This window comes from Colius striatus, chromosome W (genome assembly GCF_028858725.1).
Source record: "Colius striatus isolate bColStr4 chromosome W, bColStr4.1.hap1, whole genome shotgun sequence".
Classification (NCBI taxonomy): domain Eukaryota; kingdom Metazoa; phylum Chordata; class Aves; order Coliiformes; family Coliidae; genus Colius; species Colius striatus.
Window position 1 is genome coordinate 42124627 of NC_084789.1, and position 27784 is coordinate 42152410.

General features: G+C 57.2%; 2 protein-coding genes across 6 annotated transcripts; one reads left to right on the plus strand and one right to left on the minus strand.

The window, feature by feature from the left end:
• Positions 1–99: 99 nt before the first annotated feature.
• LOC133628536 (feather keratin Cos2-2-like) lies at positions 100–27729 on the plus strand. 3 transcript variants are annotated; one of them, XM_062016839.1, is made up of 3 exons: positions 100–955; positions 26487–26931; positions 27229–27729. In XM_062016839.1, the coding sequence occupies exons 2-3, from the start codon at positions 26799–26801 to the stop codon at positions 27540–27542; spliced, it is 447 nt and encodes a 148-aa protein (XP_061872823.1). In that variant the 5' UTR covers positions 100–955; positions 26487–26798; the 3' UTR covers positions 27543–27729. The 3 variants fall into 3 exon arrangements, with proteins under 3 accessions (XP_061872823.1, XP_061872824.1, XP_061872825.1); XM_062016841.1 differs by lacking the exon at positions 100–955 and adding an exon at positions 22054–22137; XM_062016840.1 differs by lacking the exons at positions 100–955; positions 26487–26931; positions 27229–27729 and adding exons at positions 21899–22137; positions 22435–22952.
• LOC133628530 (feather keratin 2-like) lies at positions 12661–21164 on the minus strand. 3 transcript variants are annotated; one of them, XM_062016826.1, is made up of 2 exons: positions 20944–21164; positions 12661–13315 (listed from the first exon to the last, which is right to left on the minus strand). In XM_062016826.1, the coding sequence occupies exons 1-2, from the start codon at positions 21074–21076 to the stop codon at positions 12999–13001; spliced, it is 450 nt and encodes a 149-aa protein (XP_061872810.1). In that variant the 5' UTR covers positions 21077–21164; the 3' UTR covers positions 12661–12998. The 3 variants fall into 3 exon arrangements, with proteins under 3 accessions (XP_061872810.1, XP_061872812.1, XP_061872811.1); XM_062016828.1 differs by lacking the exon at positions 20944–21164 and adding an exon at positions 18088–18214; XM_062016827.1 differs by lacking the exon at positions 12661–13315 and adding an exon at positions 20126–20646.
• Positions 27730–27784: the final 55 nt, after the last annotated feature.

Here is a 27784-nt window from a genome sequence, read left to right on the forward strand (position 1 = left end):
GCTTCCGGCGCCGGGTCCCTGCGCCCGCGGGGCCGGGCCGGGGCCGGGGCCGGGCCTGCGCCGGGCGGCCTCGCTCGCCTCGCCGCGCAGACCGGGGAGGAGGCAGAAGGTGCCAACGCCGACCCCGAGGCGGGGAGCGTGCGCGCCGGGAGCCCCGCGGGAGCAGCCGCCGAGCGGCTGAGCGAGCAGAGGAGCAGCCTCCCGTTGTGTGAACTTCTACAGACACGATGGGCCGTGCACAACAGCCCCCTTTGCTGTCCCGGCTGCAGGTCGTGCTCGGTGTGCTGAGCCGGCGTACCCGCAGGGCGCCGGCCGGGGCCTGTGCAGAGCTGTGCCGGCCCAGCACCCAACGCTGCCTCCCGTGCTGCGCTTGTACAACGTCTTGTCCAGTACGTTTTGTCCCTCTATTTGGTCATTCTGCCCGGGTCGCAGAACAATCATCCAGCCTCTGCAACGTTATGGCAAAACCAGGCCAGGAGCTTCACAACACGGCAGCGTGGAAGTCAGCGCTTCCCATCCACTGCAAAGCAAACAGCGGTTTGTCCTGCGAGGCTGCCTCTGTGCCATGACCTTCCACTACCAGTGGGTCTCTCAGCTGGAAAGCCTCTCTCAGAGGGACACGTTTGCAGCTAGTTCAGGACCCATACATTGAAGGCATATCTGTGGAAATACCTGCTATTAGGCTGAGACTCTGGTCCACTTAACAGCCTACTCTGGCACAGTGAACCCTCCCTAGAGGCATTGTGAAGTATCTCTGGGAGGTCTGGACAATTAGGGGGTCTCCTTACTGCCCCAGTCATGTGAATTTGCAAGCCTGGAGGTTTTTCAGCTGAGACACATCTCCACCCTGGCTCCTCTTGGGCGCTAGAAGATCTTCTGCCACGGGCCCTCCCCAGCACTGTCAGAGCCTGATAAGCATCCCTTGGAGCCCAAGGACCCGGAGTCCCTGCTGATGGTGAGTCACTGCTGTTCTGATGTTCTTAAGGCCCACTGAAGCCATTGTTTACTTTGTCTAACTGTCTCCTCTAGCCTTGTTTAGCTGAGATGTTTTTCCATTTGGTTGTGTGTTACCATGACAGTCTGACACATTGTCGTGTGTAGGGCATTTGTTATTGCACGGGGCATCGCTCCACCCGGGGTGTGTGCTGCCTGCTCTGTCAGTTCAGTTTGGGTTACCCTGTTACATACACGTGCATTACACTTCTGGAATGGTTGTACATACTCGTTCTGTTTCCTGGAACTTGTGATCATGATCTATAGTTGTCCCATGAGTGCGTGCGATCCGTCAAGAGTCTCTTTTGATGGCCCTTGGTAGTCGTACAGACCTCTGCCTGTATTTTTGTTGTTGTTCTCTAGATGTGCTCTTAGTCTTTATTCCTTATGTGGCAACCTCATGCTCGCTTGCCAAGTTTGGAGCAACTTTTTGTAGGCTGAGATACCATAATGACTTGTGCTTCAATTTCTGTTGTGTTAGTAGTTTGATTATTTCAGGTGTTTCACAACCACCTCTTCATATACCAGCTAACATTTCTCTTTGGCATTAAAAAACCAATTAAGGTTATATCCTAAGGTATCAAATCGTGAGAAAACAAACACCTCCACTCCTTGTGTGACTGCAGCACATCTGGTGTAGATGCCAAGTTAGGGAACACAGCTGCTCTGGTCAGGTGCAAGTACTTCAGGGCAAAGGGAAAACCAAGTGATTCCAGAGCCCACAGAAGAGTCAGTTTGTGCTTGTGCTGCTAGGGAAGTTACACCACACATTTTAACTGCACAGTCCTCCTGGCGTTCATCATGCTGTGCAGATTACATCCACGGTCACTGCTCTGCCATCTGCTGCACCAACACACAAACCTGGCCAGCATCATGGCCAGCATTTTGTTACAAAACTTGCTTTGTATTGGTGTGCCCTCCTGGATATCCCCAGGCCGTGTAAGCTGGATTCCTGTTGCAGCTGAACAGGTTTTCTCAGGAGTGAGATGGGAAAGGGATGAGAGGGTAGATGGCTTCTCGTTTAGAGCCTAGGTAATTTTTTCTGCAAAGAAAAGAACACTTTCTGACCAGAGGCTCAACAAAGCTGGCTGTGATGGCCAGGGGTTCTGCAGGAGCCATGGATGCCCTGCTCACCTGCAAGTGACAGTGCCTGAAGGGGCCCACTGCCCTGTGTACCAACCTCCCTTCCTTTGGAAAGGCTGACCTGACTGCCCAGAGAAACACCTTTTCTCCTGACTATATGTGTCTGGAATGTGCACAGACGGAAAGAGCACTCAGTAACAGTTAATGCCCTTAACAACCACTGATACCCATCCCTCAAATTTCACTCCCAAAACCACTGCTGGGCACCTTGTAGGGGAAAGGATGACACAGAGGCACGAGCATGGATGCAGCAGAACTTTAATCAATTAAAAGAAGGAAATTAGTTCACGCCAAGTGGGTATCCTGGTGCAGAGAGCAACAGAGTCAGAGAGGAATCTATGCCACGTGGATGTGGCGAGATACCAGCCAGTGTCCCTCTGGCAGAACCAGGCAGGGAGCAGGGCCAGCAGCCCTTCCCTAGGCTGGCTTTGTGGGGCTTACAGCCCAGGGCGGCACAGGAGGGAAAGGACAGTGGGGAAGAGGGCAAAGGCAGGCACGGGCCGTGCTGGCCCTGTCCTCTAGCAAGGGCTGCTGGGGTGGCTGAGCCCCGCTGCAAGCAACAAGCTGATGCTCCATCCCCAGCTGGGACCATCCAGCGGCTCCCTGAGGCCTTTACCGGGGCCATCGGCAGCAGCTTTAGCAGGGGAGGCTCCTCCTGCCGCAGAGGCCGCTGCCAAAGGCGGAGAGGCCAAAGCCCCCGGAGGAGATGGGCACTCCCTGGCTGCTGAGGATGCTGCCAGCGGCGGCGGAGGTGGAGGAGCCCACAACGGTGTTCTGAGGGAAGGAGCTGAGGATGGGGCCGGGCAGGGTCACCACCACAGCGGAGGGCTGGATGACCACGTTGGAGTCCTGGCACTGCCTGAAACAGGGCTCATTGCAGCTGTTGGCCAGCGGGGTCGGGCCGCAGGGCTGGCACGAGCTGTAGCAGGACATGGCTGCGGGATGGAGGTGACCTGGGAGAGAACGGGGCGGGGGGAAAAGAAAGCACGTGGGGTGGTTAAGAGAAGCGTGTCAGCCTCCTTAAGGAAGACCCTTTCCCACAGCTCGAAAGAGCGTGGCCGAGACCAGCCATGGCCACAGAGCTCCCAGCCCAGTCCCATAGTTCAGCAGACAGCTCAGACCAGCCAAAACCTCTCCATGCTGCACGTTCCCTCTGCCGTGGCCAGCAGCCTCAGACCCGGCAGAGGGGGAAAAGGCAGTTGTGTGCTGGGAAGTGCCAGAGGAGGCAGGACAGGCAGGAGGAGGAAGACAGGCAAGGGGATCACACTCACCTTGTTCCCAAGGAGAAGGAGGCAAGAGGAGTGGATGAGAGAGTGAGCAGAAGGGCCCGCTTTTATACTGCTGCAGACGCCCCAGGCCCACAGTGACTGCACACGGGCGGTAATTATCCAGCAGAGTCACCTCCAGAGCAAAATGCCCTTCCTAATGGCTCAGCTTGTGTTTTGGTTTCCCTCAATGCTGCCATTTCATTTCCTCGTTTGTGCCGGGACCGTGGAGCCACCGAGGCTCTTTTGAAGCATTGGGATGAGATGCCCAAGGCTTTCCCGAGCAGGATCATGCGAGTACAGGCAGAAGATGTGACCCCGAGGGCTCTGCACAAAGGAAAGACACGCACCTCGGCCGTGCTTTGCACCCTGACCTTCATGACACAGGAAGGCTTGGACATTCTTGCCAAACAAGCCGTGGACTGCTGTGGCCCTCCTGAGCTGTGGCAGGGCTGGAAGAAGGTCATGCTGAGGGCCATGGCCGCTGGGGCCCCCTGGAGCTGTGTCTGGGCGCAGCCCAGGGCTCGGACACAGAGTCATAGAATCACAGAATTGTTTCATCTGGAAGATACCTCTGAGTTAGATCATTGAGTCCAGCCTTTGTCACAGCCCTGTTCACCACTAGACCATTTTCCTAAGTGCAACATCCAAGCTGGAACAGGGCCGGAGCTGCCCTGGCTGCAGGGGAAACCAGACCTTCAGAGGACACGGGCTGCAGAGAGCACTCTCCTGACTTGACCGTCACGCCAGAAGGCTGACACATAGCCCATCCAAAGCTCGAGTGTGAGTCCCCGTGGGCAGGGAGAGGCTGTCCCAGGCCGTTTGCCTACTACAGGCATTCCCTGGCTGTCGTGGGATACGTCCCAGCTGCACGTCCATGTGTGCAGGGCAGGCAAGTGCGTCACCTCCTTGGAGTACTGTGTGAGCTGGTTTGGAGCCAGGGCCTTTCTGAGCACACCCCCTCCCTGAGCAGCCTCAGGCACATGGCACAGCAGGGCCCTGCCAGCCCCCATGTAGTGGGGAGCCGGGGGGAGTTTCTTGGCCTGTGCTGCAGCGATGGGTTTTTCTGCAGTCTGCGGATGCCTTTAGGGCGTTGGAAACGAGACCCACCAACCCTAATGCTAAAACCAGCCGTATTCCCTGGGACCGGGGGTGAGCCCCTGCCTGAAAAATGGTGAGGCCTCTCATGCCAGCACATGAAAGGAGCCTGCATTGCAGAGCAAGCGTGGCACAAACGAGGAAATGAAATGGCAGCAGTGATGGAAACCACAAAACAACCTGAGCCATTAGGACGGGCATTTTGCTCTGGAGGTGACTCTGCTGGATAATTACTGCCCGTGTGCAGTGGCCGTGGGCCTGGGGCAGCGCAGGAGCAGTATAAAAGTGAGCCCTTCTGCTCACTCTCTCATCTACTCCTTTCACCTCCATCTCCTTGTGAGCAAGGTAGGTCTGAAGGTCTTTATGCTCCTTCTTCTGTGTCTCCTCCTTCTCTTCCTCCTGTGGGATTTCTCAGCACACGGCTGCACCACGGTCCTACGCTTGTGTTTGGGGCTGCTTGTGTCAGGAGAGACAAGGAGGTAGAATGCGTGACCTGGAGGTGTCTCCTTAGCTGTGGGTCAGGAGGAATCTCCCTGGGCTTTGTTACTCTCTGCAGGGCTCTTTTGGAAGGAGGGGAAGCAGAAGCCAGTGTGCTTCCCTACAGCACCTACCGCTCTTATCACCGTCTCGTGGCTTTTCTCCATTCTGATGGGCTGCAGAAGTGCTCGGTACTGACCCTTTGGTCTCTGCTTCCCCCTGCCTTGTTTCCCAGGTCACCTCCGTCCCGCAGCCATGTCCTGCTACAGCTCGTGCCAGCCCTGCGGCCCGACCCCGCTGGCCAACAGCTGCAATGAGCCCTGTTTCAGGCAGTGCCAGGACTCCAACGTGGTCATCCAGCCCTCCGCTGTGGTGGTGACCCTGCCCGGCCCCATCCTCAGCTCCTTCCCTCAGAACACCGTTGTGGGCTCCTCCACCTCCGCCGCCGCTGGCAGCATCCTCAGCAGCCAGGGAGTGCCCATCTCCTCCGGGGGCTTTGGCCTCTCCGCCTTTGGCAGCGGCCTCTGCGGCAGGAGGAGCCTCCCCTGCTAAAGCTGCTCCTGCACTGGGGCCTCCACTCACAGAAACCTCCTTCCCTTCCTCTCCTTTGGCTCATTAAAGTTTTGCTGCATCCCAGTCCCTGTCTCGGCGTCATCCTTTCTCCTGCCGGTGCTCTCCGCAGCTGCCCAGGCGGAGAGATGTTGCTCAGGGATGCTTTAGAGTGGGGATTGTTCCGGATGGTTGTGCAGCGAGCGGGAGCAGGGTTGTAATCAGTCTGCCTGGTTGGGCGGGGGTAGGTCTCACTGTATTAGCCCTCGTACTGCTTCGTTCTGGTGGTAGCTAGGCTGGTGTTGAGAATACATTCACGTTCTGGGTTTTGCCTGGCAGTGCCTGTGCAGCAGCCCAACTGGGGACACGGCCTGGATGGCTGACCCAGACTGACCAAAAGCTTCTTACATACAGTATGACATCAGGATCAGCAGCAGTTGCTCCGGGAAAGGAGGAGGAGGGGGCCTGTGGGGCATTCCTTATGGAGCCGTTTGTCGTGCAAAGGACCTGTAACAGGTCCTGTGACTCTGCTTCCCAGGAGGGGACAGTCATGGGCTGCTGGTGGGAAGCAGAGAAGAAATCTGTGCGCTTTGCTTCAGCATGCTTTGCTTTCTTGTCCTCATTACACTGTTTACCACTGTTGAGCCACGAGGCTGTCAGCTTCTTTCTTCTCCTCTTTCACGCTGAGGAGGGGTAGTGGCAGAGTGTCCGGGTGGGCCCCTGGCAGGCAGCAAACGTCAGCCCAGCTCAGCCTTTGCGGTGTTGTCCGAGTGCTGAGCTGCTGACCCAGCGTGCAGCTCGCGCAGGGTCACCCTCTCGGCAGAGACGTCGCTGACGGATTCAGGTTGGCGCCGTCCGGAGTGCTCGGTGGTAGCTGCACAACTCAAACACACCTGACACGGGTTTCCGCGCCGTGTTTCCACACAGGTCGTACGCTGCCATGGCTAATGATTGGTTAGTAATTTGCCTGCTGTCCTTGTGCTGCTGTGTCACTGCAAATGTCTGCGGTGCGTGCTGTCAGAGGGTCTTTGGTGGCTGCTGGTGGGCCCGCATGCGTCGGTGCTCCCCCTTTCCCCTGCTGCAGTTACCTGCAGCTGACTTCTCCATCGTTTGGCAGAGCCGGGCGCTTGGTCGCAGGCTCTTGCCTCTGCTTCCCGTTAGTGCTGCCCAGGTTTCTGCCTCTGACGTGCCTGTGCGACAGGGGGTTGTTTGGAGTGTAATCGTTCTTCCTGTGCTCCTAACAAAGTTGTCCTCGTTCTCGTGAGCTATTGATATGCGTGGGGCTGGAGACATGGGCGGTTTTGAAGTGAGCACGCAGGGGCTGTAGCAGTTATTTGCTAGCAGGTGTCTGTGCAGGTCAGGGGCTCTGTTTGCTGAACTGCTTCTCTCTGTGTCTGCTCTTGTGAAGGTGTTAATGGAAACAATGGCTCCACGCTTAGGCCTGGCGTTGCCGTCTGTACTGCGCTGTGGGGGCTGTCTCGTGGAGGGGATCCGGGAACACACCTTCCTCTTCCCGACTGGGACTCTGGTGTGATGCTGGCCTGCGAGGAGGTGGCTTTGGGTGCTGTGACAGTGAGGCATGGCCTGAGGTGGCCAGAGCCTGGGTGGCAGGTGCTTGCAAATCATGCTTGGTCAGGGCTGGTTCTGGAGGGTGCTGCAGGGGAAGGTTTTTCGAGTTGCCCAGAGAGTGGTGGGATGCCCCATCATTGCAACTGCTAAAGATGAGATTTGCCAGCGGTTTGAGCACCGTGATCTGGTGACTGATAGCCCTGCCTCTGGCAGGAGGGTTGGATGAGATGATCCTTAAAGGTCTCTGCTGACCCAAAGCATTGCAGGAGTGTGTGATAACAGTGTTCTGTGCTGAGGCAGCCGATTGCACTGGCTGTGTCCCGAGAATGCTGTGGTTGGGATGGGTTGTCCTGGCCTCTCCTTGGAAGCAAGTGCCTGTGTCTTGTTCATAACACATTTGGTCCCCCTACTGCCCTTGTTCAAATGTTGAGCTTACTGAGAAGAAAGCGAAGGTTTCCACAGCCAAGGAGCTGGCAGTCACTGACCTGTGTCGGGTGACTCGGAACCGACCCAACCAGGCAGCAAATGAGAGAAACTAGAGGATCACTGGGTGCACAACTGAGCTTGTTCAGTGCAAGCGTGTGCTGACAGTCACGACACGAACGTTCTCGAGAACCCCCTCCCAAAGCAGCCCTGAGCAGCATGTCTTTGTGTGGGCAGCTGGGGAGAGCGTGTTGAAAGAGACAGGAGTACACAGAGGCATTGGGTGCAACGCAGCAGAACTTTAATGAGCCGAAGGAGAGGAAGGGAAGGAGGTTTCTGTGAGCGGAGGCCCCAGTGCAGGAGCAGCTTTAGCAGGGGAGGCTCCTCCTGCCGCAGAGGCCGCTGCCAAAGGCGGAGAGGCCAAAGCCCCCGGAGGAGATGGGCACTCCCTGGCTGCTGAGGATGCTGCCAGCGGCGGCGGAGGTGGAGGAGCCCACAACGGTGTTCTGAGGGAAGGAGCTGAGGATGGGGCCGGGCAGGGTCACCACCACAGCGGAGGGCTGGATGACCACGTTGGAGTCCTGGCACTGCCTGAAACAGGGCTCATTGCAGCTGTTGGCCAGCGGGGTCGGGCCGCAGGGCTGGCACGAGCTGTAGCAGGACATGGCTGCGGGATGGAGGTGACCTGGGAGAGAACGGGGCGGGGGGAAAAGAAAGCACGTGGGGTGGTTAAGAGAAGCGTGTCAGCCTCCTTAAGGAAGACCCTTTCCCACAGCTCGAAAGAGCGTGGCCGAGACCAGCCATGGCCACAGAGCTCCCAGCCCAGTCCCATAGTTCAGCAGACAGCTCAGACCAGCCAAAACCTCTCCATGCTGCACGTTCCCTCTGCCGTGGCCAGCAGCCTCAGACCCGGCAGAGGGGGAAAAGGCAGTTGTGTGCTGGGAAGTGCCAGAGGAGGCAGGACAGGCAGGAGGAGGAAGACAGGCAAGGGGATCACACTCACCTTGTTCCCAAGGAGAAGGAGGCAAGAGGAGTGGATGAGAGAGTGAGCAGAAGGGCCCGCTTTTATACTGCTGCAGACGCCCCAGGCCCACAGTGACTGCACACGGGCGGTAATTATCCAGCAGAGTCACCTCCAGAGCAAAATGCCCTTCCTAATGGCTCAGCTTGTGTTTTGGTTTCCCTCAATGCTGCCATTTCATTTCCTCGTTTGTGCCGGGACCGTGGAGCCACCGAGGCTCTTTTGAAGCATTGGGATGAGATGCCCAAGGCTTTCCCGAGCAGGATCATGCGAGTACAGGCAGAAGATGTGACCCCGAGGGCTCTGCACAAAGGAAAGACACGCACCTCGGCCGTGCTTTGCACCCTGACCTTCATGACACAGGAAGGCTTGGACATTCTTGCCAAACAAGCCGTGGACTGCTGTGGCCCTCCTGAGCTGTGGCAGGGCTGGAAGAAGGTCATGCTGAGGGCCGTGGCCGCTGGGGCCCCCTGGAGCTGTGTCTGGGCGCAGCCCAGGGCTCGGACACAGAGTCATAGAATCACAGAATTGTTTCATCTGGAAGATACCTCTGAGTTAGATCATTGAGTCCAGCCTTTGTCACAGCCCTGTTCACCACTAGACCATTTTCCTAAGTGCAACATCCAAGCTGGAACAGGGCCGGAGCTGCCCTGGCTGCAGGGGAAACCAGACCTTCAGAGGACACGGGCTGCAGAGAGCACTCTCCTGACTTGACCGTCACGCCAGAAGGCTGACACATAGCCCATCCAAAGCTCGAGTGTGAGTCCCCGTGGGCAGGGAGAGGCTGTCCCAGGCCGTTTGCCTACTACAGGCATTCCCTGGCTGTCGTGGGATACGTCCCAGCTGCACGTCCATGTGTGCAGGGCAGGCAAGTGCGTCACCTCCTTGGAGTACTGTGTGAGCTGGTTTGGAGCCAGGGCCTTTCTGAGCACACCCCCTCCCTGAGCAGCCTCAGGCACATGGCACAGCAGGGCCCTGCCAGCCCCCATGTAGTGGGGAGCCGGGGGGAGTTTCTTGGCCTGTGCTGCAGCGGTGGGTTTTTCTGCAGTCTGCGGATGCCTTTAGGGCGTTGGAAACGAGACCCACCAACCCTAATGCTAAAACCAGCCGTATTCCCTGGGACCGGGGGTGAGCCCCTGCCTGAAAAATGGTGAGGCCTCTCATGCCAGCACATGAAAGGAGCCTGCATTGCAGAGCAAGCGTGGCACAAACGAGGAAATGAAATGGCAGCAGTGATGGAAACCACAAAACAACCTGAGCCATTAGGACGGGCATTTTGCTCTGGAGGTGACTCTGCTGGATAATTACTGCCCGTGTGCAGTGGCCGTGGGCCTGGGGCAGCGCAGGAGCAGTATAAAAGTGAGCCCTTCTGCTCACTCTCTCATCTACTCCTTTCACCTCCATCTCCTTGTGAGCAAGGTAGGTCTGAAGGTCTTTATGCTCCTTCTTCTGTGTCTCCTCCTTCTCTTCCTCCTGTGGGATTTCTCAGCACACGGCTGCACCACGGTCCTACGCTTGTGTTTGGGGCTGCTTGTGTCAGGAGAGACAAGGAGGTAGAATGCGTGACCTGGAGGTGTCTCCTTAGCTGTGGGTCAGGAGGAATCTCCCTGGGCTTTGTTACTCTCTGCAGGGCTCTTTTGGAAGGAGGGGAAGCAGAAGCCAGTGTGCTTCCCTACAGCACCTACCGCTCTTATCACCGTCTCGTGGCTTTTCTCCATTCTGATGGGCTGCAGAAGTGCTCGGTACTGACCCTTTGGTCTCTGCTTCCCCCTGCCTTGTTTCCCAGGTCACCTCCGTCCCGCAGCCATGTCCTGCTACAGCTCGTGCCAGCCCTGCGGCCCGACCCCGCTGGCCAACAGCTGCAATGAGCCCTGTTTCAGGCAGTGCCAGGACTCCAACGTGGTCATCCAGCCCTCCGCTGTGGTGGTGACCCTGCCCGGCCCCATCCTCAGCTCCTTCCCTCAGAACACCGTTGTGGGCTCCTCCACCTCCGCCACCGCTGGCAGCATCCTCAGCAGCCAGGGAGTGCCCATCTCCTCCGGGGGCTTTGGCCTCTCCGCCTTTGGCAGCGGCCTCTGCGGCAGGAGGAGCCTCCCCTGCTAAAGCTGCTCCTGCACTGGGGCCTCCACTCACAGAAACCTCCTTCCCTTCCTCTCCTTTGGCTCATTAAAGTTTTGCTGCATCCCAGTCCCTGTCTCGGCGTCATCCTTTCTCCTGCCGGTGCTCTCCGCAGCTGCCCAGGCGGAGAGATGTTGCTCAGGGATGCTTTAGAGTGGGGATTGTTCCGGATGGTTGTGCAGCGAGCGGGAGCAGGGTTGTAATCAGTCTGCCTGGTTGGGCGGGGGTAGGTCTCACTGTATTAGCCCTCGTACTGCTTCGTTCTGGTGGTAGCTAGGCTGGTGTTGAGAATACATTCACGTTCTGGGTTTTGCCTGGCAGTGCCTGTGCAGCAGCCCAACTGGGGACACGGCCTGGATGGCTGACCCAGACTGACCAAAAGCTTCTTACATACAGTATGACATCAGGATCAGCAGCAGTTGCTCCGGGAAAGGAGGAGGAGGGGGCCTGTGGGGCATTCCTTATGGAGCCGTTTGTCGTGCAAAGGACCTGTAACAGGTCCTGTGACTCTGCTTCCCAGGAGGGGACAGTCATGGGCTGCTGGTGGGAAGCAGAGAAGAAATCTGTGCGCTTTGCTTCAGCATGCTTTGCTTTCTTGTCCTCATTACACTGTTTACCACTGTTGAGCCACGAGGCTGTCAGCTTCTTTCTTCTCCTCTTTCACGCTGAGGAGGGGTAGTGGCAGAGTGTCCGGGTGGGCCCCTGGCAGGCAGCAAACGTCAGCCCAGCTCAGCCTTTGCGGTGTTGTCCGAGTGCTGAGCTGCTGACCCAGCGTGCAGCTCGCGCAGGGTCACCCTCTCGGCAGAGACGTCGCTGACGGATTCAGGTTGGCGCCGTCCGGAGTGCTCGGTGGTAGCTGCACAACTCAAACACACCTGACACGGGTTTCCGCGCCGTGTTTCCACACAGGTCGTACGCTGCCATGGCTAATGATTGGTTAGTAATTTGCCTGCTGTCCTTGTGCTGCTGTGTCACTGCAAATGTCTGCGGTGCGTGCTGTCAGAGGGTCTTTGGTGGCTGCTGGTGGGCCCGCATGCGTCGGTGCTCCCCCTTTCCCCTGCTGCAGTTACCTGCAGCTGACTTCTCCATCGTTTGGCAGAGCCGGGCGCTTGGTCGCAGGCTCTTGCCTCTGCTTCCCGTTAGTGCTGCCCAGGTTTCTGCCTCTGACGTGCCTGTGCGACAGGGGGTTGTTTGGAGTGTAATCGTTCTTCCTGTGCTCCTAACAAAGTTGTCCTCGTTCTCGTGAGCTATTGATATGCGTGGGGCTGGAGACATGGGCGGTTTTGAAGTGAGCACGCAGGGGCTGTAGCAGTTATTTGCTAGCAGGTGTCTGTGCAGGTCAGGGGCTCTGTTTGCTGAACTGCTTCTCTCTGTGTCTGCTCTTGTGAAGGTGTTAATGGAAACAATGGCTCCACGCTTAGGCCTGGCGTTGCCGTCTGTACTGCGCTGTGGGGGCTGTCTCGTGGAGGGGATCCGGGAACACACCTTCCTCTTCCCGACTGGGACTCTGGTGTGATGCTGGCCTGCGAGGAGGTGGCTTTGGGTGCTGTGACAGTGAGGCATGGCCTGAGGTGGCCAGAGCCTGGGTGGCAGGTGCTTGCAAATCATGCTTGGTCAGGGCTGGTTCTGGAGGGTGCTGCAGGGGAAGGTTTTTCGAGTTGCCCAGAGAGTGGTGGGATGCCCCATCATTGCAACTGCTAAAGATGAGATTTGCCAGCGGTTTGAGCACCGTGATCTGGTGACTGATAGCCCTGCCTCTGGCAGGAGGGTTGGATGAGATGATCCTTAAAGGTCTCTGCTGACCCAAAGCATTGCAGGAGTGTGTGATAACAGTGTTCTGTGCTGAGGCAGCCGATTGCACTGGCTGTGTCCCGAGAATGCTGTGGTTGGGATGGGTTGTCCTGGCCTCTCCTTGGAAGCAAGTGCCTGTGTCTTGTTCATAACACATTTGGTCCCCCTACTGCCCTTGTTCAAATGTTGAGCTTACTGAGAAGAAAGCGAAGGTTTCCACAGCCAAGGAGCTGGCAGTCACTGACCTGTGTCGGGTGACTCGGAACCGACCCAACCAGGCAGCAAATGAGAGAAACTAGAGGATCACTGGGTGCACAACTGAGCTTGTTCAGTGCAAGCGTGTGCTGACAGTCACGACACGAACGTTCTCGAGAACCCCCTCCCAAAGCAGCCCTGAGCAGCATGTCTTTGTGTGGGCAGCTGGGGAGAGCGTGTTGAAAGAGACAGGAGTACACAGAGGCATTGGGTGCAACGCAGCAGAACTTTAATGAGCCGAAGGAGAGGAAGGGAAGGAGGTTTCTGTGAGCGGAGGCCCCAGTGCAGGAGCAGCTTTAGCAGGGGAGGCTCCTCCTGCCGCAGAGGCCGCTGCCAAAGGCGGAGAGGTCAAAGCCCCCGGAGGAGATGGGCACTCCCTGGCTGCTGAGGATGCTGCCAGCGGCGGCGGAGGTGGAGGAGCCCACAACGGTGTTCTGAGGGAAGGAGCTGAGGATGGGGCCGGGCAGGGTCACCACCACAGCGGAGGGCTGGATGACCACGTTGGAGTCCTGGCACTGCCTGAAACAGGGCTCATTGCAGCTGTTGGCCAGCGGGGTCGGGCCGCAGGGCTGGCACGAGCTGTAGCAGGACATGGCTGCGGGATGGAGGTGACCTGGGAGAGAACGGGGCGGGGGGAAAAGAAAGCACGTGGGGTGGTTAAGAGAAGCGTGTCAGCCTCCTTAAGGAAGACCCTTTCCCACAGCTCGAAAGAGCGTGGCCGAGACCAGCCATGGCCACAGAGCTCCCAGCCCAGTCCCATAGTTCAGCAGACAGCTCAGACCAGCCAAAACCTCTCCATGCTGCACGTTCCCTCTGCCGTGGCCAGCAGCCTCAGACCCGGCAGAGGGGGAAAAGGCAGTTGTGTGCTGGGAAGTGCCAGAGGAGGCAGGACAGGCAGGAGGAGGAAGACAGGCAAGGGGATCACACTCACCTTGTTCCCAAGGAGAAGGAGGCAAGAGGAGTGGATGAGAGAGTGAGCAGAAGGGCCCGCTTTTATACTGCTGCAGACGCCCCAGGCCCACAGTGACTGCACACGGGCAGTAATTATCCAGCAGAGTCACCTCCAGAGCAAAATGCCCTTCCTAATGGCTCAGCTTGTGTTTTGGTTTCCCTCAATGCTGCCATTTCATTTCCTCGTTTGTGCCGGGACCGTGGAGCCACCGAGGCTCTTTTGAAGCATTGGGATGAGATGCCCAAGGCTTTCCCGAGCAGGATCATGCGAGTACAGGCAGAAGATGTGACCCCGAGGGCTCTGCACAAAGGAAAGACACGCACCTCGGCCGTGCTTTGCACCCTGACCTTCATGACACAGGAAGGCTTGGACATTCTTGCCAAACAAGCCGTGGACTGCTGTGGCCCTCCTGAGCTGTGGCAGGGCTGGAAGAAGGTCATGCTGAGGGCCATGGCCGCTGGGGCCCCCTGGAGCTGTGTCTGGGCGCAGCCCAGGGCTCGGACACAGAGTCATAGAATCACAGAATTGTTTCATCTGGAAGATACCTCTGAGTTAGATCATTGAGTCCAGCCTTTGTCACAGCCCTGTTCACCACTAGACCATTTTCCTAAGTGCAACATCCAAGCTGGAACAGGGCCGGAGCTGCCCTGGCTGCAGGGGAAACCAGACCTTCAGAGGACACGGGCTGCAGAGAGCACTCTCCTGACTTGACCGTCACGCCAGAAGGCTGACACATAGCCCATCCAAAGCTCGAGTGTGAGTCCCCGTGGGCAGGGAGAGGCTGTCCCAGGCCGTTTGCCTACTACAGGCATTCCCTGGCTGTCGTGGGATACGTCCCAGCTGCACGTCCATGTGTGCAGGGCAGGCAAGTGCGTCACCTCCTTGGAGTACTGTGTGAGCTGGTTTGGAGCCAGGGCCTTTCTGAGCACACCCCCTCCCTGAGCAGCCTCAGGCACATGGCACAGCAGGGCCCTGCCAGCCCCCATGTAGTGGGGAGCCGGGGGGAGTTTCTTGGCCTGTGCTGCAGCGATGGGTTTTTCTGCAGTCTGCGGATGCCTTTAGGGCGTTGGAAACGAGACCCACCAACCCTAATGCTAAAACCAGCCGTATTCCCTGGGACCGGGGGTGAGCCCCTGCCTGAAAAATGGTGAGGCCTCTCATGCCAGCACATGAAAGGAGCCTGCATTGCAGAGCAAGCGTGGCACAAACGAGGAAATGAAATGGCAGCAGTGATGGAAACCACAAAACAACCTGAGCCATTAGGACGGGCATTTTGCTCTGGAGGTGACTCTGCTGGATAATTACTGCCCGTGTGCAGTGGCCGTGGGCCTGGGGCAGCGCAGGAGCAGTATAAAAGTGAGCCCTTCTGCTCACTCTCTCATCTACTCCTTTCACCTCCATCTCCTTGTGAGCAAGGTAGGTCTGAAGGTCTTTATGCTCCTTCTTCTGTGTCTCCTCCTTCTCTTCCTCCTGTGGGATTTCTCAGCACACGGCTGCACCACGGTCCTACGCTTGTGTTTGGGGCTGCTTGTGTCAGGAGAGACAAGGAGGTAGAATGCGTGACCTGGAGGTGTCTCCTTAGCTGTGGGTCAGGAGGAATCTCCCTGGGCTTTGTTACTCTCTGCAGGGCTCTTTTGGAAGGAGGGGAAGCAGAAGCCAGTGTGCTTCCCTACAGCACCTACCGCTCTTATCACCGTCTCGTGGCTTTTCTCCATTCTGATGGGCTGCAGAAGTGCTCGGTACTGACCCTTTGGTCTCTGCTTCCCCCTGCCTTGTTTCCCAGGTCACCTCCGTCCCGCAGCCATGTCCTGCTACAGCTCGTGCCAGCCCTGCGGCCCGACCCCGCTGGCCAACAGCTGCAATGAGCCCTGTTTCAGGCAGTGCCAGGACTCCAACGTGGTCATCCAGCCCTCCGCTGTGGTGGTGACCCTGCCCGGCCCCATCCTCAGCTCCTTCCCTCAGAACACCGTTGTGGGCTCCTCCACCTCCGCCGCCGCTGGCAGCATCCTCAGCAGCCAGGGAGTGCCCATCTCCTCCGGGGGCTTTGGCCTCTCCGCCTTTGGCAGCGGCCTCTGTGGCAGGAGGAGCCTCCCCTGCTAAAGCTGCTGCCGATGGCCCCGGTAAAGGCCTCAGGGAGCCGCTGGATGGTCCCTGCTTGGGATGTAGCAACCTCTTGTTTCTTATAGCAGGGCTTAGCCACCCCAGCAGCCCTTGCTAAAGGACGGGGCCAGCCTGGGCTCTCACAGAGCACGGCCTGTGCCTGCCTTTACCTTCATCCCTGCTCTTCTTTCCATCCCGTGCCTTTGTTCTCTTCTGCCACCCTGTTCTGTAAGCCCCACAAAGCCAGTCTAGGGAAGGGCTGCTGGTGCTGCTCTCTATCTGGGGTAGCCAGAGTGACACTGGCTGGGATCTCTGCCACGGCAGTGGGGGACAGACTCCTGTCTGTCACTGGTTGTTCCCTGCAGTGGGACCCTAACGCATAGCAACCTCATTTCTCTTTTTGACTCATTAAAGTTCTGCTGCAATCCAGCCTATGCTCATGTGTCAGTCTTTTGCATGCAGATTCTCTCCCAGTATGTCCAGGGAGAGAGATGTTGCTCAAGGCTGGTTATGGGAGGAGGTGTTGGGGATGATTGTGCTGTGAATGTCAACATAGACTGTCATAGGTTGTGCTTAGTCATGCATTATGATACTCTCTGCCTTATAAATTTCTCTGCACTTTCCAAAACCAACAAGCTGACAATATTACAGCTGCAAAAGGTATTTTATTAGGAATCATCAACTCTTAAACCCATTATCTCTTGTAGTATGGCCTGACAGTGGAGCTGTGATGTGCTCCTGCTCCAGATTCCTGCTGTGCCACTCGGGGAACTCTCTGTAGTCATAAAATCATTGAATCATAGAATGGTAGGGTTGGAAGGGACCTTTAGAGATCATCCAGTCCAACTCCTCCTGCTAAAGCAAGTCCACCTAGATCAGGTCACACTGGAACGTGTCCAGGTGGGTTTCGAAGGCCTCCAGAGCAGGAGCCTCCACACCCTCCCTGGGCAGCCTGGGCCAGGGCTCCCTCACTGAAACAGGGAAAGAGTTTTTCCTTATGGTTAAATGGAAATTTTTACGTTCCAACTTTTTTTCATCACCCCTTTTCCTGTCACTGGATACAACACAAAAAGTGATGCCCCAGCCTCCTGACACCCACCATATCCAGATATTTGTAAGTATGAATGAGCTTCCCCCTCAGTCTCCTCCTCTCCAGACTAAACAGCCCCAGGCCCTGCAGCCTTTCCTTATCAGGAAGATGCTCCAGTGCTCTGATCATCTTGGTGTCCCTGCACTGGCCTCTATCCAGCAGTTCCCTGTCCCTCTGGAGCTGGTGAGCCCAGAACTGGACACAGGACTCTAGATGAGGCCTCAACAGGGCAGAGCAGAGGGAGAGCAGAACCTCCCTTGACTTGCTGGCCACACTCTTCTTGAGTCCTATCCTATGGGTGGAATCGCGTCCCCTGGACCAAAGCATATCTCTTTTGCCCCCTTAGTTGGAGAGGTCACCATTCTGTTTAACACTATAGTACACGTGTTCACAAGATGCACGTAGCCCAGTGTGGTGGCTGTGCTGCCCCAGAGAGCAGCTTCCCCTCAGAAGGGGTTGGCCAGTCTGATGCTTCCCCAGGCTGCTTCTCTCGAGTGCTTCGCCTTGGATGGGGTTAGAGAGTGTCACCCAATGCCATCCTGGCTTGCAGCAGATATAGCGTGACCAGGTGGCCCAGTGCAGTGATTGTCCCCCTGTGCTGGGCCCTGGGGAGGCTGCAGCTCCAGGGCTGTGTTCAGTGCTGGGCCCCTCACTCACTACCAGAGGGACACTGAGGGGCTGCAGCGTGGCCAGAGCTGGGCACAGAGCTGGGGAAGGGGCTGGAGCACAAGGGGCTGGGGAGGGGCTGAGGGAATGGGGATGTTGAGCCTGGAGAAGAGGAGGCTGAGGGGAGACAGCAGCACTCTGCAGCTCCCTCACAGGGAGTTACAGTGAGCTGAGGGTTGATCTCTCCAGTAATGAATGAGATAGGACATGAGGAAATGAGTTCAAGTTGCCCCAGAGGAGATTTAGGTTGGAGATTAGGAAGAACTTTCACCAAGGGGTTGTTCAGCACTGGAATGGGCTGCCCGGGTAGGTGGTGGAGTCCCCATCCCTGGAGACATTTAAAACATGCACAGATGAGGTGCTGAGGGACATGCTTTAGTTTGGTGATGGGCTCGGTAGCATTGTTAGTGTTTGGATTTGCTCTTAAAGGTCTTGTCCAACCAAAATGATTCCATGATTTTATGACCAGGACAGCCCATGATGCACACTGTCCATAAAGAAACTGTTGAACTTTGCAAGTTTCACAAGAAGTAATTACACAAATGCTGCCAGTTGTAGGGAAGCAAAGTCACCTTACCAGAGCCTTGGTGAAATTCGGCTGTAGAAATGAGGCAGATGCAGCTGACAAGTGTTGGAATCTTTTGTGTTATCTGTGTGGAAGCTGGGGGTGGTGGGACCCTGGCCAGCCCAGCTTGCTGTGAGGATCTCTGTTTCTCAGTGCCATCAACTCAGCTCCAACGATCTGTAAAGTGTGAAGTCGTGGCTCAAATGATCACAATCCTGCACCTATTCCAGTACGCAGATTTCTTGGGATCCCAAGGGACCACAAAGTGCAGCTCATAAGGTTCCTGGGTGGCCACCTAGAGTATTAGCACTGGGTAGTCGTGGGTTTGGTTTGGAATTATTGGTGCAGCCAGAGAAATGACTTTGAATGGCCAAGTTCAAACTCACGGAATATTGTCTAATATTGTCTCTGGTCTTTCCCATGAATTGCCAGGAAGTAGTTTGGGCAACACTGGGATTCAGCTTGTGGTTTCTGGAAGAGTGTGTGGCTTTGTGATTGTGTCTGGAGAGACTATTCGCAGTACTGACTGCACACTCCATGACATTTGGAAGGACTCTCTGCTCCCTCCTGCCAAGGTTCTACCTGTCCTGTTGTTTTTCAGTAGGACAAGACTCCAAATCTCTAGTGGAAAGCTCAAGCTGGGAATGTACCAACAGGCAGATGTAGGGAGCTGCTCATCAGAAGGAGAATCCTAGCAAAGGATGTCACATAACTGCAGACTTAACCTCTGCTCTGAAGGCTTAGGATGGGCTGAGGTCTCTGGCTGAGCTTAGCAAACAGCAAATTGCTTGTTGTGGGAAAGTATTTTCCAAAGCTGTAGATCTGGCCTGCAGCATCTTCCATCTGGCACTTTTCATTGACAGAATGTGTAGCACATGTAAGACCCAGTGACAGTGAGAGCACAGTGCGGAGGCCAGAGCCACCTGCCAGGGAGCGCTGATGGAGCTGTGGGCGCAGCAGCAGTTCCCAGGGCCACCCCCAGCACAGATAGGTAGCTGACACCTCACTCTCCAGTGCTTCTCTCCTCATGTTGAAACCCATTTTCCCTGCTGCCTGCCTGATATGGTCACTGCTGTTTCTTTTTTCTTGCCTAGGGTTACAAAACACTTTGTTCCTAATCATCCAGAGTCTTAACTCCAATCTTACCTCTCACATGTTTACAGATGCTGTCTTTACCAGTGCAACGTCCCCCCTTTGAGCCTTCCTAAATTCAGTTTCTGGGAGTCTCACTTCAACTGGGTAATGTTGATCATATTTTTCACTTCCAGGTTTCAAGATACAAAAGTCACAGTCAGTGAGACGACTCCCATAAAGAGTTGTCTGACCCATGACAAGTTTGGGTTAAGGCCAGTAAGTTAGCCAGGACCAGTGAGGTCCCTCCTCTCTTTTAACATTTTTGTGGCCAAATGATGTAGCTGGCTGATTTTAACACATTCCTTTGAATTCTTCACACCCATGTTAGTTTATTCTTTGACTTTGGTTGCATTTGAACCCTTACAAGAGCCAGAGAAAGGGCCTCTGGCCACTTTAAAGATGTTTCTTGACATCTCTTCCTGATTTGTCGTTTTAGAGTTTGATTCACTCTTTCTACTGCTCCACTGGATTGTGGCCTCCATGGGGGTGTGTAAATCTTACTCAGTACCCAGGACTTTCCTTAGTTGTTGGATTATATCTGCAACAACATGCGGGCCTCGGTCTGATGACATTCCTATTGGCATCCCAAATCTTGGTAGTATCTCTTTGGTCATCTCCTTAAGTTTGGTCTTCTCCATGGGGCTCTTTCAGTTTAGAGAGCCTCTCTGTCTGCTTTGTAAGCACTGGAAGAATGTGATGAGCCCCCATCTCTGAGCATTCTGTTCTAACAAGAGAAAAGACCAAACTGACCAAACTCCTTCAGTCTGTTCAGCAGCAGACACACCTGGGTGAAGCTGACAACAAACCCAACGCTCCCAGCCTGGCTGGAGCCAGTGGAAGCCTTTGTCCATGTGATAAAAAGACTGGAAAAGCAGTGGCAGAAGGAAGGAGGACTTGGAGGCCCAGGCTTGGATGCAGCACGACTTTAATGGGTCCAAAGATGAGAAGGGGGTGTCTCAGAGAGAGCACCAGAGGCAGCCAGCAAGAGCTGGCCTTGGGAGAAGGGGAAAGTCAACAGCAAAGGAAAGAGAGAGAGGAGAGCAGAGCCCTGAAGCTCAGTCTCGTGCCCGGCACCATGTTGCGAGGCCTTGAAGGTTCTTGGCCAAGGAGGGTGCCGGCAGCTTTAGCAGGGGCATCTGCTGCCACAGTAGCGGCTGGTGATGCAGGAGAGGTCAAAGCCCCCGGAGGAGATGGGCACTCCCTGGCTGCTGAGGATGCTGCCAGCGGCGGCGGAGGTGGAGGAGCCCACAACGGTGTTCTGAGGGAAGGAGCTGAGGATGGGGCCGGGCAGGGTCACCACCACAGCGGAGGGCTGGATGATGATGTTGGAGTCCTGGCACTGCCTGCAGCAGGGCTCAGTGCAGCTGTTGGCCAGCGGGGTCGGGCCGCAGGGCTGGCAGGGGCTGCAGCAGGACATGGCTTCGGGATGGAGGTGACCTGGGAGAGAACGGGGCGGGGGGAAGCAGAGGCCGGGGCCACGTGAGAAGCAGCACTGCACCCAGCCACAGTGGAGACAAGGCACCTCCTGGCCCAGCACACGCTGCCCAGCTCAGAGCCCCTCTGAGCAGCCACCTCAACTGAGTCCCAGCCTGTGTCTGCAGAAGCCCCTCTGTCCCCTTCCCTCCCTGCTGAGAAGCGGCTGCCAGCCCCAGGCTCGCACAGCCCCTCTCACAGCAGCCGTGCCCGAGGAAAGCCCTGATGGTGGAGGAGGAGGACAAGAGGCTTCACACTCACCTGGATCCCAAGGAGCAGGAGGCGAGAGAAGTGGATGAGAGAGCAGAGAGCTGGGCTGCCTTTTATAGCAGCCCGGCCCTGCCTCGGGCCCAGAGGCACGCTTTCCGGAGCAGTAATTTCCTGACAAGCTCATGAGCAACGCAAACCATCTCCGCTAATGGCCTGGGCAGCGTCCTGGTTTCCTGCACTGCTGCCTTTTCATTTCCTGGCTTGTGCCACGTGCTTCCCATCGGAAGGCTTCTGTCAGTGCCGGGAGGAGAGGCCCGAGGATTGCCGAGGCACACGGACGTCAGTGCGGCACAAGACTCAGCCCAGGCGCTGAAGGCTCAGTGTGGAGGCAGCACCTCGGCCGTTCCTGTAGACTCGTTTGTGGCAGAGCTGTCGGGCCGTGGCACCGCTCTCACGTTTCTGCTCTGCGTGCCCAAGGAATGACACCTGAGAGGACATCCCACGTCCTTTGCTCTTGCTCCCGGCTTCTGTCTGTGCACTCGCCGTGGTGAGCAGTGTGACCTGTCACGCATTCCCCTCTGCTGCCTTGCGGGGAGGAGGCAGAAAACCAGCAAGAAGCAGGAGGTGGGGGCAGGCGTTTTGAGTTTTGGGTTTTTTTTCACAATACCTGACTCTGTTCTGATCGCTGGGAGTTCTCCCAAACTCATTCTGCCCAAGCTAGTCTGCTTTGCCCAAGATGGCAATTGCTGAGCCATCTACTTGGTCCTTCTCTAACCCCACGAGCATTTCGTCGTGTTTGTCTCTCCCCTTCCCTGTTCAGGAGGGGCAGCAACAGAGAGGCTTTGGTGGGCACCTGGTACCCAGCCAGGGCTGAACCTCCACACGCCCAGAGGTTGCTCTGCTGTCAGATGTTGGAGTGAGGCAACTCTGTGGAGCTGAGTCTTGTGCCGCACTGACGTCCGTGTGCCTCGGCAATCCTCGGGCCTCTCCTCCCGGCACTGACAGAAGCCTTCCGATGGGAAGCACGTGGCACAAGCCAGGAAATGAAAAGGCAGCAGTGCAGGAAACCAGGACGCTGCCCAGGCCATTAGCGGAGATGGTTTGCGTTGCTCATGAGCTTGTCAGGAAATTACTGCTCCGGAAAGCGTGCCTCTGGGCCCGAGGCAGGGCCGGGCTGCTATAAAAGGCAGCCCAGCTCTCTGCTCTCTCATCCACTTCTCTCGCCTCCTGCTCCTTGGGATCCAGGTGAGTGTGAAGCCTCTTGTCCTCCTCCTCCACCATCAGGGCTTTCCTCGGGCACGGCTGCTGTGAGAGGGGCTGTGCGAGCCTGGGGCTGGCAGCCGCTTCTCAGCAGGGAGGGAAGGGGACAGAGGGGCTTCTGCAGACACAGGCTGGGACTCAGTTGAGGTGGCTGCTCAGAGGGGCTCTGAGCTGGGCAGCGTGTGCTGGGCCAGGAGGTGCCTTGTCTCCACTGTGGCTGGGTGCAGTGCTGCTTCTCACGTGGCCCCGGCCTCTGCTTCCCCCCGCCCCGTTCTCTCCCAGGTCACCTCCATCCCGAAGCCATGTCCTGCTGCAGCCCCTGCCAGCCCTGCGGCCCGACCCCGCTGGCCAACAGCTGCACTGAGCCCTGCTGCAGGCAGTGCCAGGACTCCAACATCATCATCCAGCCCTCTGCTGTGGTGGTGACCCTGCCCGGCCCCATCCTCAGCTCCTTCCCTCAGAACACCGTTGTGGGCTCCTCCACCTCCGCCGCCGCTGGCAGCATCCTCAGCAGCCAGGGAGTGCCCATCTCCTCCGGGGGCTTTGACCTCTCCTGCATCACCAGCCGCTACTGTAGCAGCAGATGCCCCTGCTAAAGCTGCTGGCACCCTCCTTGGCCAAGAACCTTCAAGGCCTCGCAACATGGTGCCGGGCACGAGACTGAGCTTCAGGGCTCTGCTCTCCTCTCTCTCTTTCCTTTGCTGTTGACTTTCCCCTTCTCCCAAGGCCAGCTCTTGCTGGCTGCCTCTGGTGCTCTCTCTGAGACACCCCCTTCTCTTCTTTGGACCCATTAAAGTTGTGCTGCATCCAAGCCTGGGCCTCCGAGTCCTCTTTCCTTACAAGGTGGTTCTTCCACTCTGCTCAGCGAAAAGCTCTAGGAGGGGGAGCATGGGAAGCCTTGGCACTGGTTTTTGCTTGGTGTCCTTTCCCTTGGAGGTGACAAAGCCCTCCCACAGCCCAGGTTCATCGGTGGGCACGTGGCTCCAAGGGCTGGCAGGTGTGGGGATGCGAAACAACGGTGTCTGGGGACAGCCCCCAGCCTCAGCTCCACCTTCTCCCCTGCATTACCTGCTCAAGGGTCAATGGCCAGCACACATGGGCACAGGTCGTAAAGGTACCTCAAGCAGTCCTTCAGTGCCTGGCTGGGCCCAGCTGCTGTCCACACATGCAGGGCTGAGGGAATTCACATGTTAGGACTTGTATAAGTCACCAAACAGAGTCCCCACTCACTCTGAACCCAACACCCCACTGTTGGGTTCAGCCCACTGTTGGGTCCCAGTGAGGCCCCAGGAGAGTATCCAGTGCTCAAAACCCATGGCTGCTCTGTGACACTTTGTCCTCCAAGCTTGGGCAGCTTTTATGGGCCTCTAAGGCTGCACCACGACCACAGCCTGTCTTTGCCCTGGAAAGGCTCTGTGCAAGAGCAGCCAGCCCTCCATCACCCATGGGCCACTTTGATAACGTACTGAGGAAGGGGAGCTGCTGACCTCCTTGCAGGAGGTTGGTTGGCATGCTGACTTGCACCCACCCAAAGCCTGCTCAGGGATCCCAGCAGCAGGGACTAAACCTTTCCCTTAGCTCAGCACACCTTCCAACCCCTCACAAGCAAAGACAGAGACAGGAGAAAGGAAAACCTGCTGAGAGGGAAGGAAATGTGTTAGGACAGAACCAAAAGGACATGCTCCTTGTGCAGACAAAAAGTGTCCACCTGCTAATTAGCATGTTGACTAGAGCGTGTTTGCCAGTAACCGATGCTGGAAGGAAGTTCATCAGCTCAGCTTCCCTTCTTCTTCCTCACCTCGGCATTTACAGCTTGCGTTGAGCTTGTCCCAGCGTCACAGCCCAGTGCTGTGCATGACTCCCTGCACAGGAGCTCTGGCTGGCTCCACAGCCCCCCTTTTCCATAAGCAGTGTACAGGCACCAGGGAGATGCAAGGTTTCACGTGTTCATTTCTTTGTCGCTGTATTTGTAGTGAGCACCCAAGTTTGTCAAGCCGGCTCGTTCCACCTGTCATGTTTTTCCTCACGTGTAGATAGGGGCAGGCGGAATGCGTTGAACTGACCTGTGAGCTTCAACTCCAAAGCAGTCTTTTTCTTTCCTTTAGGAGGGAACAAGCCCCTAAACCTGTCAAAACACCTTAGTCAAGAGCAGCCAGGCAAGGCTCTTTTCACTTTGTAACAGTGGGGATTTGGGAACAGAAGGGAAGGGAAGGGAAGGGAAGGGAAGGGAAGGGAAGGGAAGGGAAGGGAAGGGAAGGGAAGGGAAGGGAAGGGAAGGGAAGGGAAGGGAAGGGAAGGGAAAGCAGTAAGAGACAAGGCAATAAGAAGCAAGGCCAGGCAAGGGAAAAAACCTGAATGCCAAGCCAGATGGAGGGCACGGGAAGGTGTAGAGCTCTTTGGTGAATGGTGCTCTTGGATTGTTCTCCACACACAAGCATCACTTTGCTTTTCTTTACACAGTGCCCATAGGTAATGACTATGGGTGCAATTCCTCTGCCATCAAAGCGCTGCAGAAACAACAGCTTGCAGTGGGAGTCACAGAGGGAAGTGCACAAGTAACAGCCCCACTCCCTTCCTCGGCTGAGGGACCAGGTCTGGTGTCCAGAGGAGCACCTGGGAGAGATGTCAGGGAGGAGCACAGTGGGTGTGAGCAGCGACCTCTCATCCACCCGCCACCGCTCCCACGACAGGGACAGGGACAGGTACCCTTCTGAGGCCAGAGCCGCCTGCCAGGGAGGGCTGATGGAGCACTGGGCCGCAGCAGCAGCTGCCAGGGCCACCGCCAGCGCAGATGGGCAGCCGGCACCTCGCTCTGCTGCCCGGCACCTGCGGGGCTGCTGGAAGGCTGAGCTGGGCGTCTGCGTGCAGGGGGCAGCCGCACAGGCCCTGACGGCTGCTGAGGGACATCTTGCTGAGCTGCAAGGGACGGTGTCTCGGCAGCAGCACACTGCCCGTGTCTCGCCCTGCCCTGCCCTTGCTGCAGGAGTGCCCACAGCTCTGCTGTGGCATGCGAGGTCTCCGTGGGGGGACACCTTTCCCGCTGGCAGCCGGGCAGAGCGTCCGCAGGGAGAAGGAGCACGCAGAGGCCCAGACTGCGATGCAGCAGAACTTTAATGAGTTGCAAGAGAGAAAGGAGGCCCTCTGAGTGGGGCCTGCAGTGCGGGAAACAGAAGGCATAGCTAGGAGTCTTTGCCCCTGGGCCGGGTGATGGGCATCGGCTCGCCTGCCGCTGAGAGGCCCTTAGCAGGCGATCACAGCCCAGGGGAGCAGAAGACAAGAGAGAAAAGAGAGAGAAGGAGGAGAAACAGGCAAGTTAGACAGGGGCCATGTTCCCAGAGAGCCCAGGCGCTCCTCTTCTGCCTTCCTTTGCAGGTGGAGCCACGGATGCTCAGTCCCTCTGAAAGCCATGGCCAGGATCTCCGTGTTCCGTTCAGTACCGTCTTTGGAGTTCAGGGAGTCCGTGTGTGGGGCCACCAGCATCAGTTTTAGCAGGGACATCTGCTGCCACAGTAGCGGCTGGTGATGCAGGAGAGGTCAAAGCCCCCAGAGGAGATGGGCACTCCCTGGCAGCTGAGGATGCTGCCAGCAGCAGCAGAGGTGGAGGAGCCCACAACGGTGTTCTGAGAGAAGGAGCTGAGGATGGGGCCGGGCAGGGTCACCACCACAGCAGAGGGCTGGATGATGATGTTGGAGTCCTGGCACTGCCTGCAGCAGGGCTCAGTGCAGCTGTTGGCCAGCGGGGTCGGGCCGCAGGGCTGGCAGGACTGGCACTGGTCACAGCAGGACATGGCTGGGGCTGGAGGTGCAGCTGGGAGAGAATGGGGCAGAGAGGAGCACGGGGCTGTGTGAGGAGCAGCCTGTCCGCCCAGCACAAGGCAGACAAGGCATGTGCTGGCTGGGCATTGGCAACTGTGCAAGGAGGCCCACGTGCCTCTTTGTCTGTCCGTCTGGGCAGCGAGCACAGAGAGACAGACTCTGAAATGCTCTTTCCTAGCCACGAGCCCAAGAGTCCCCCCAGCCCAGTCCCAGCCCCTCTCCACGCCAAACCTCCCCCACGCTTCCCGGCAGCTCCAAGCCCCTGGACAGGACGGAGCGTGCAACTCACTTGCTTCCAAAGGAGAGGAAGGAGACTGAAGTGGCTGAGAGAGGAAAGACCTACGATGGCTTTTATCCTGCTCCAGCACTGCCCCAGGTCCAGAGGAAACCTTTTGGGAAGCAATAATTTCCTGAGCAGCTCCTCAGCAATGCAAAGCATCCCAGATAATGATATGGCCTGTGATTTTGGTTCATTTTTTTTCTCTTATCTTGCCTTCTTTTTTTTTTTTGCCTTACAGGCCAGGAAGATCTCTGTGCAGACCTGCTGGTAGAGCAAGAGCCAGGCTACAGAGCTGCGAGAGCAGCTTCTCTTCTGTACAGATTTGATGTCAGTGCCATCTTGAGAACCACAACCCACAGGTTCCAATCACCAGCGCCCAGAATCCCAGATTCGGTGAGGTTGGCAGCTGCCTCTGGAGATGGTCCAGTCCAACTGTCCTGCTCGGAGCAGAGTCAACCAGAGCTGGTTGATGATGAAGGAAATGAAAAGGCAGCAGTGCAGGAAACCAGGACGCTGCCCAGGCCATTAGCGGAGATGGTTTGCGTTGCTCATGAGCTTGTCAGGAAATTACTGCTCCGGAAAGCGTGCCTCTGGGCCCGAGGCAGGGCCGGGCTGCTATAAAAGGCAGCCCAGCTCTCTGCTCTCTCATCCACTTCTCTCGCCTCCTGCTCCTTGGGATCCAGGTGAGTGTGAAGCCTCTTGTCCTCCTCCTCCACCATCAGGGCTTTCCTCGGGCACGGCTGCTGTGAGAGGGGCTGTGCGAGCCTGGGGCTGGCAGCCGCTTCTCAGCAGGGAGGGAAGGGGACAGAGGGGCTTCTGCAGACACAGGCTGGGACTCAGTTGAGGTGGCTGCTCAGAGGGGCTCTGAGCTGGGCAGCGTGTGCTGGGCCAGGAGGTGCCTTGTCTCCACTGTGGCTGGGTGCAGTGCTGCTTCTCACGTGGCCCCGGCCTCTGCTTCCCCCCGCCCCGTTCTCTCCCAGGTCACCTCCATCCCGAAGCCATGTCCTGCTGCAGCCCCTGCCAGCCCTGCGGCCCGACCCCGCTGGCCAACAGCTGCACTGAGCCCTGCTGCAGGCAGTGCCAGGACTCCAACATCATCATCCAGCCCTCTGCTGTGGTGGTGACCCTGCCCGGCCCCATCCTCAGCTCCTTCCCTCAGAACACCGTTGTGGGCTCCTCCACCTCCGCCGCCGCTGGCAGCATCCTCAGCAGCCAGGGAGTGCCCATCTCCTCCGGGGGCTTTGACCTCTCCTGCATCACCAGCCGCTACTGTGGCAGCAGATGCCCCTGCTAAAGCTGCCGGCACCCTCCTTGGCCAAGAACCTTCAAGGCCTCGCAACATGGTGCCGGGCACGAGACTGAGCTTCAGGGCTCTGCTCTCCTCTCTCTCTTTCCTTTGCTGTTGACTTTCCCCTTCTCCCAAGGCCAGCTCTTGCTGGCTGCCCCTGGTGCTCTCTCTGAGACACCCCCTTCTCATCTTTGGACCCATTAAAGTTGTGCTGCATCCAAGCCTGGGCCTCCGAGTCCTCCTTCCTT

Coding starts and splice junctions, on each gene's coding strand:
- LOC133628536 (XM_062016839.1), top strand. CDS start 26,799: ATGAGCTTGTCAGGAAATTACTGCTCCGGAAAGCGTGCCTCTGGGCCC. Junction 26,932..27,228: donor TCCTGCTCCTTGGGATCCAG/GTGAGTGTGAAG, acceptor GTTCTCTCCCAG/GTCACCTCCATCCCGAAGCC.
- LOC133628530 (XM_062016826.1), bottom strand. CDS start 21,076: ATGAGCTTGTCAGGAAATTACTGCTCCGGAAAGCGTGCCTCTGGGCCC. Junction 13,316..20,943: donor TCCTGCTCCTTGGGATCCAG/GTGAGTGTGAAG, acceptor GTTCTCTCCCAG/GTCACCTCCATCCCGCAGCC.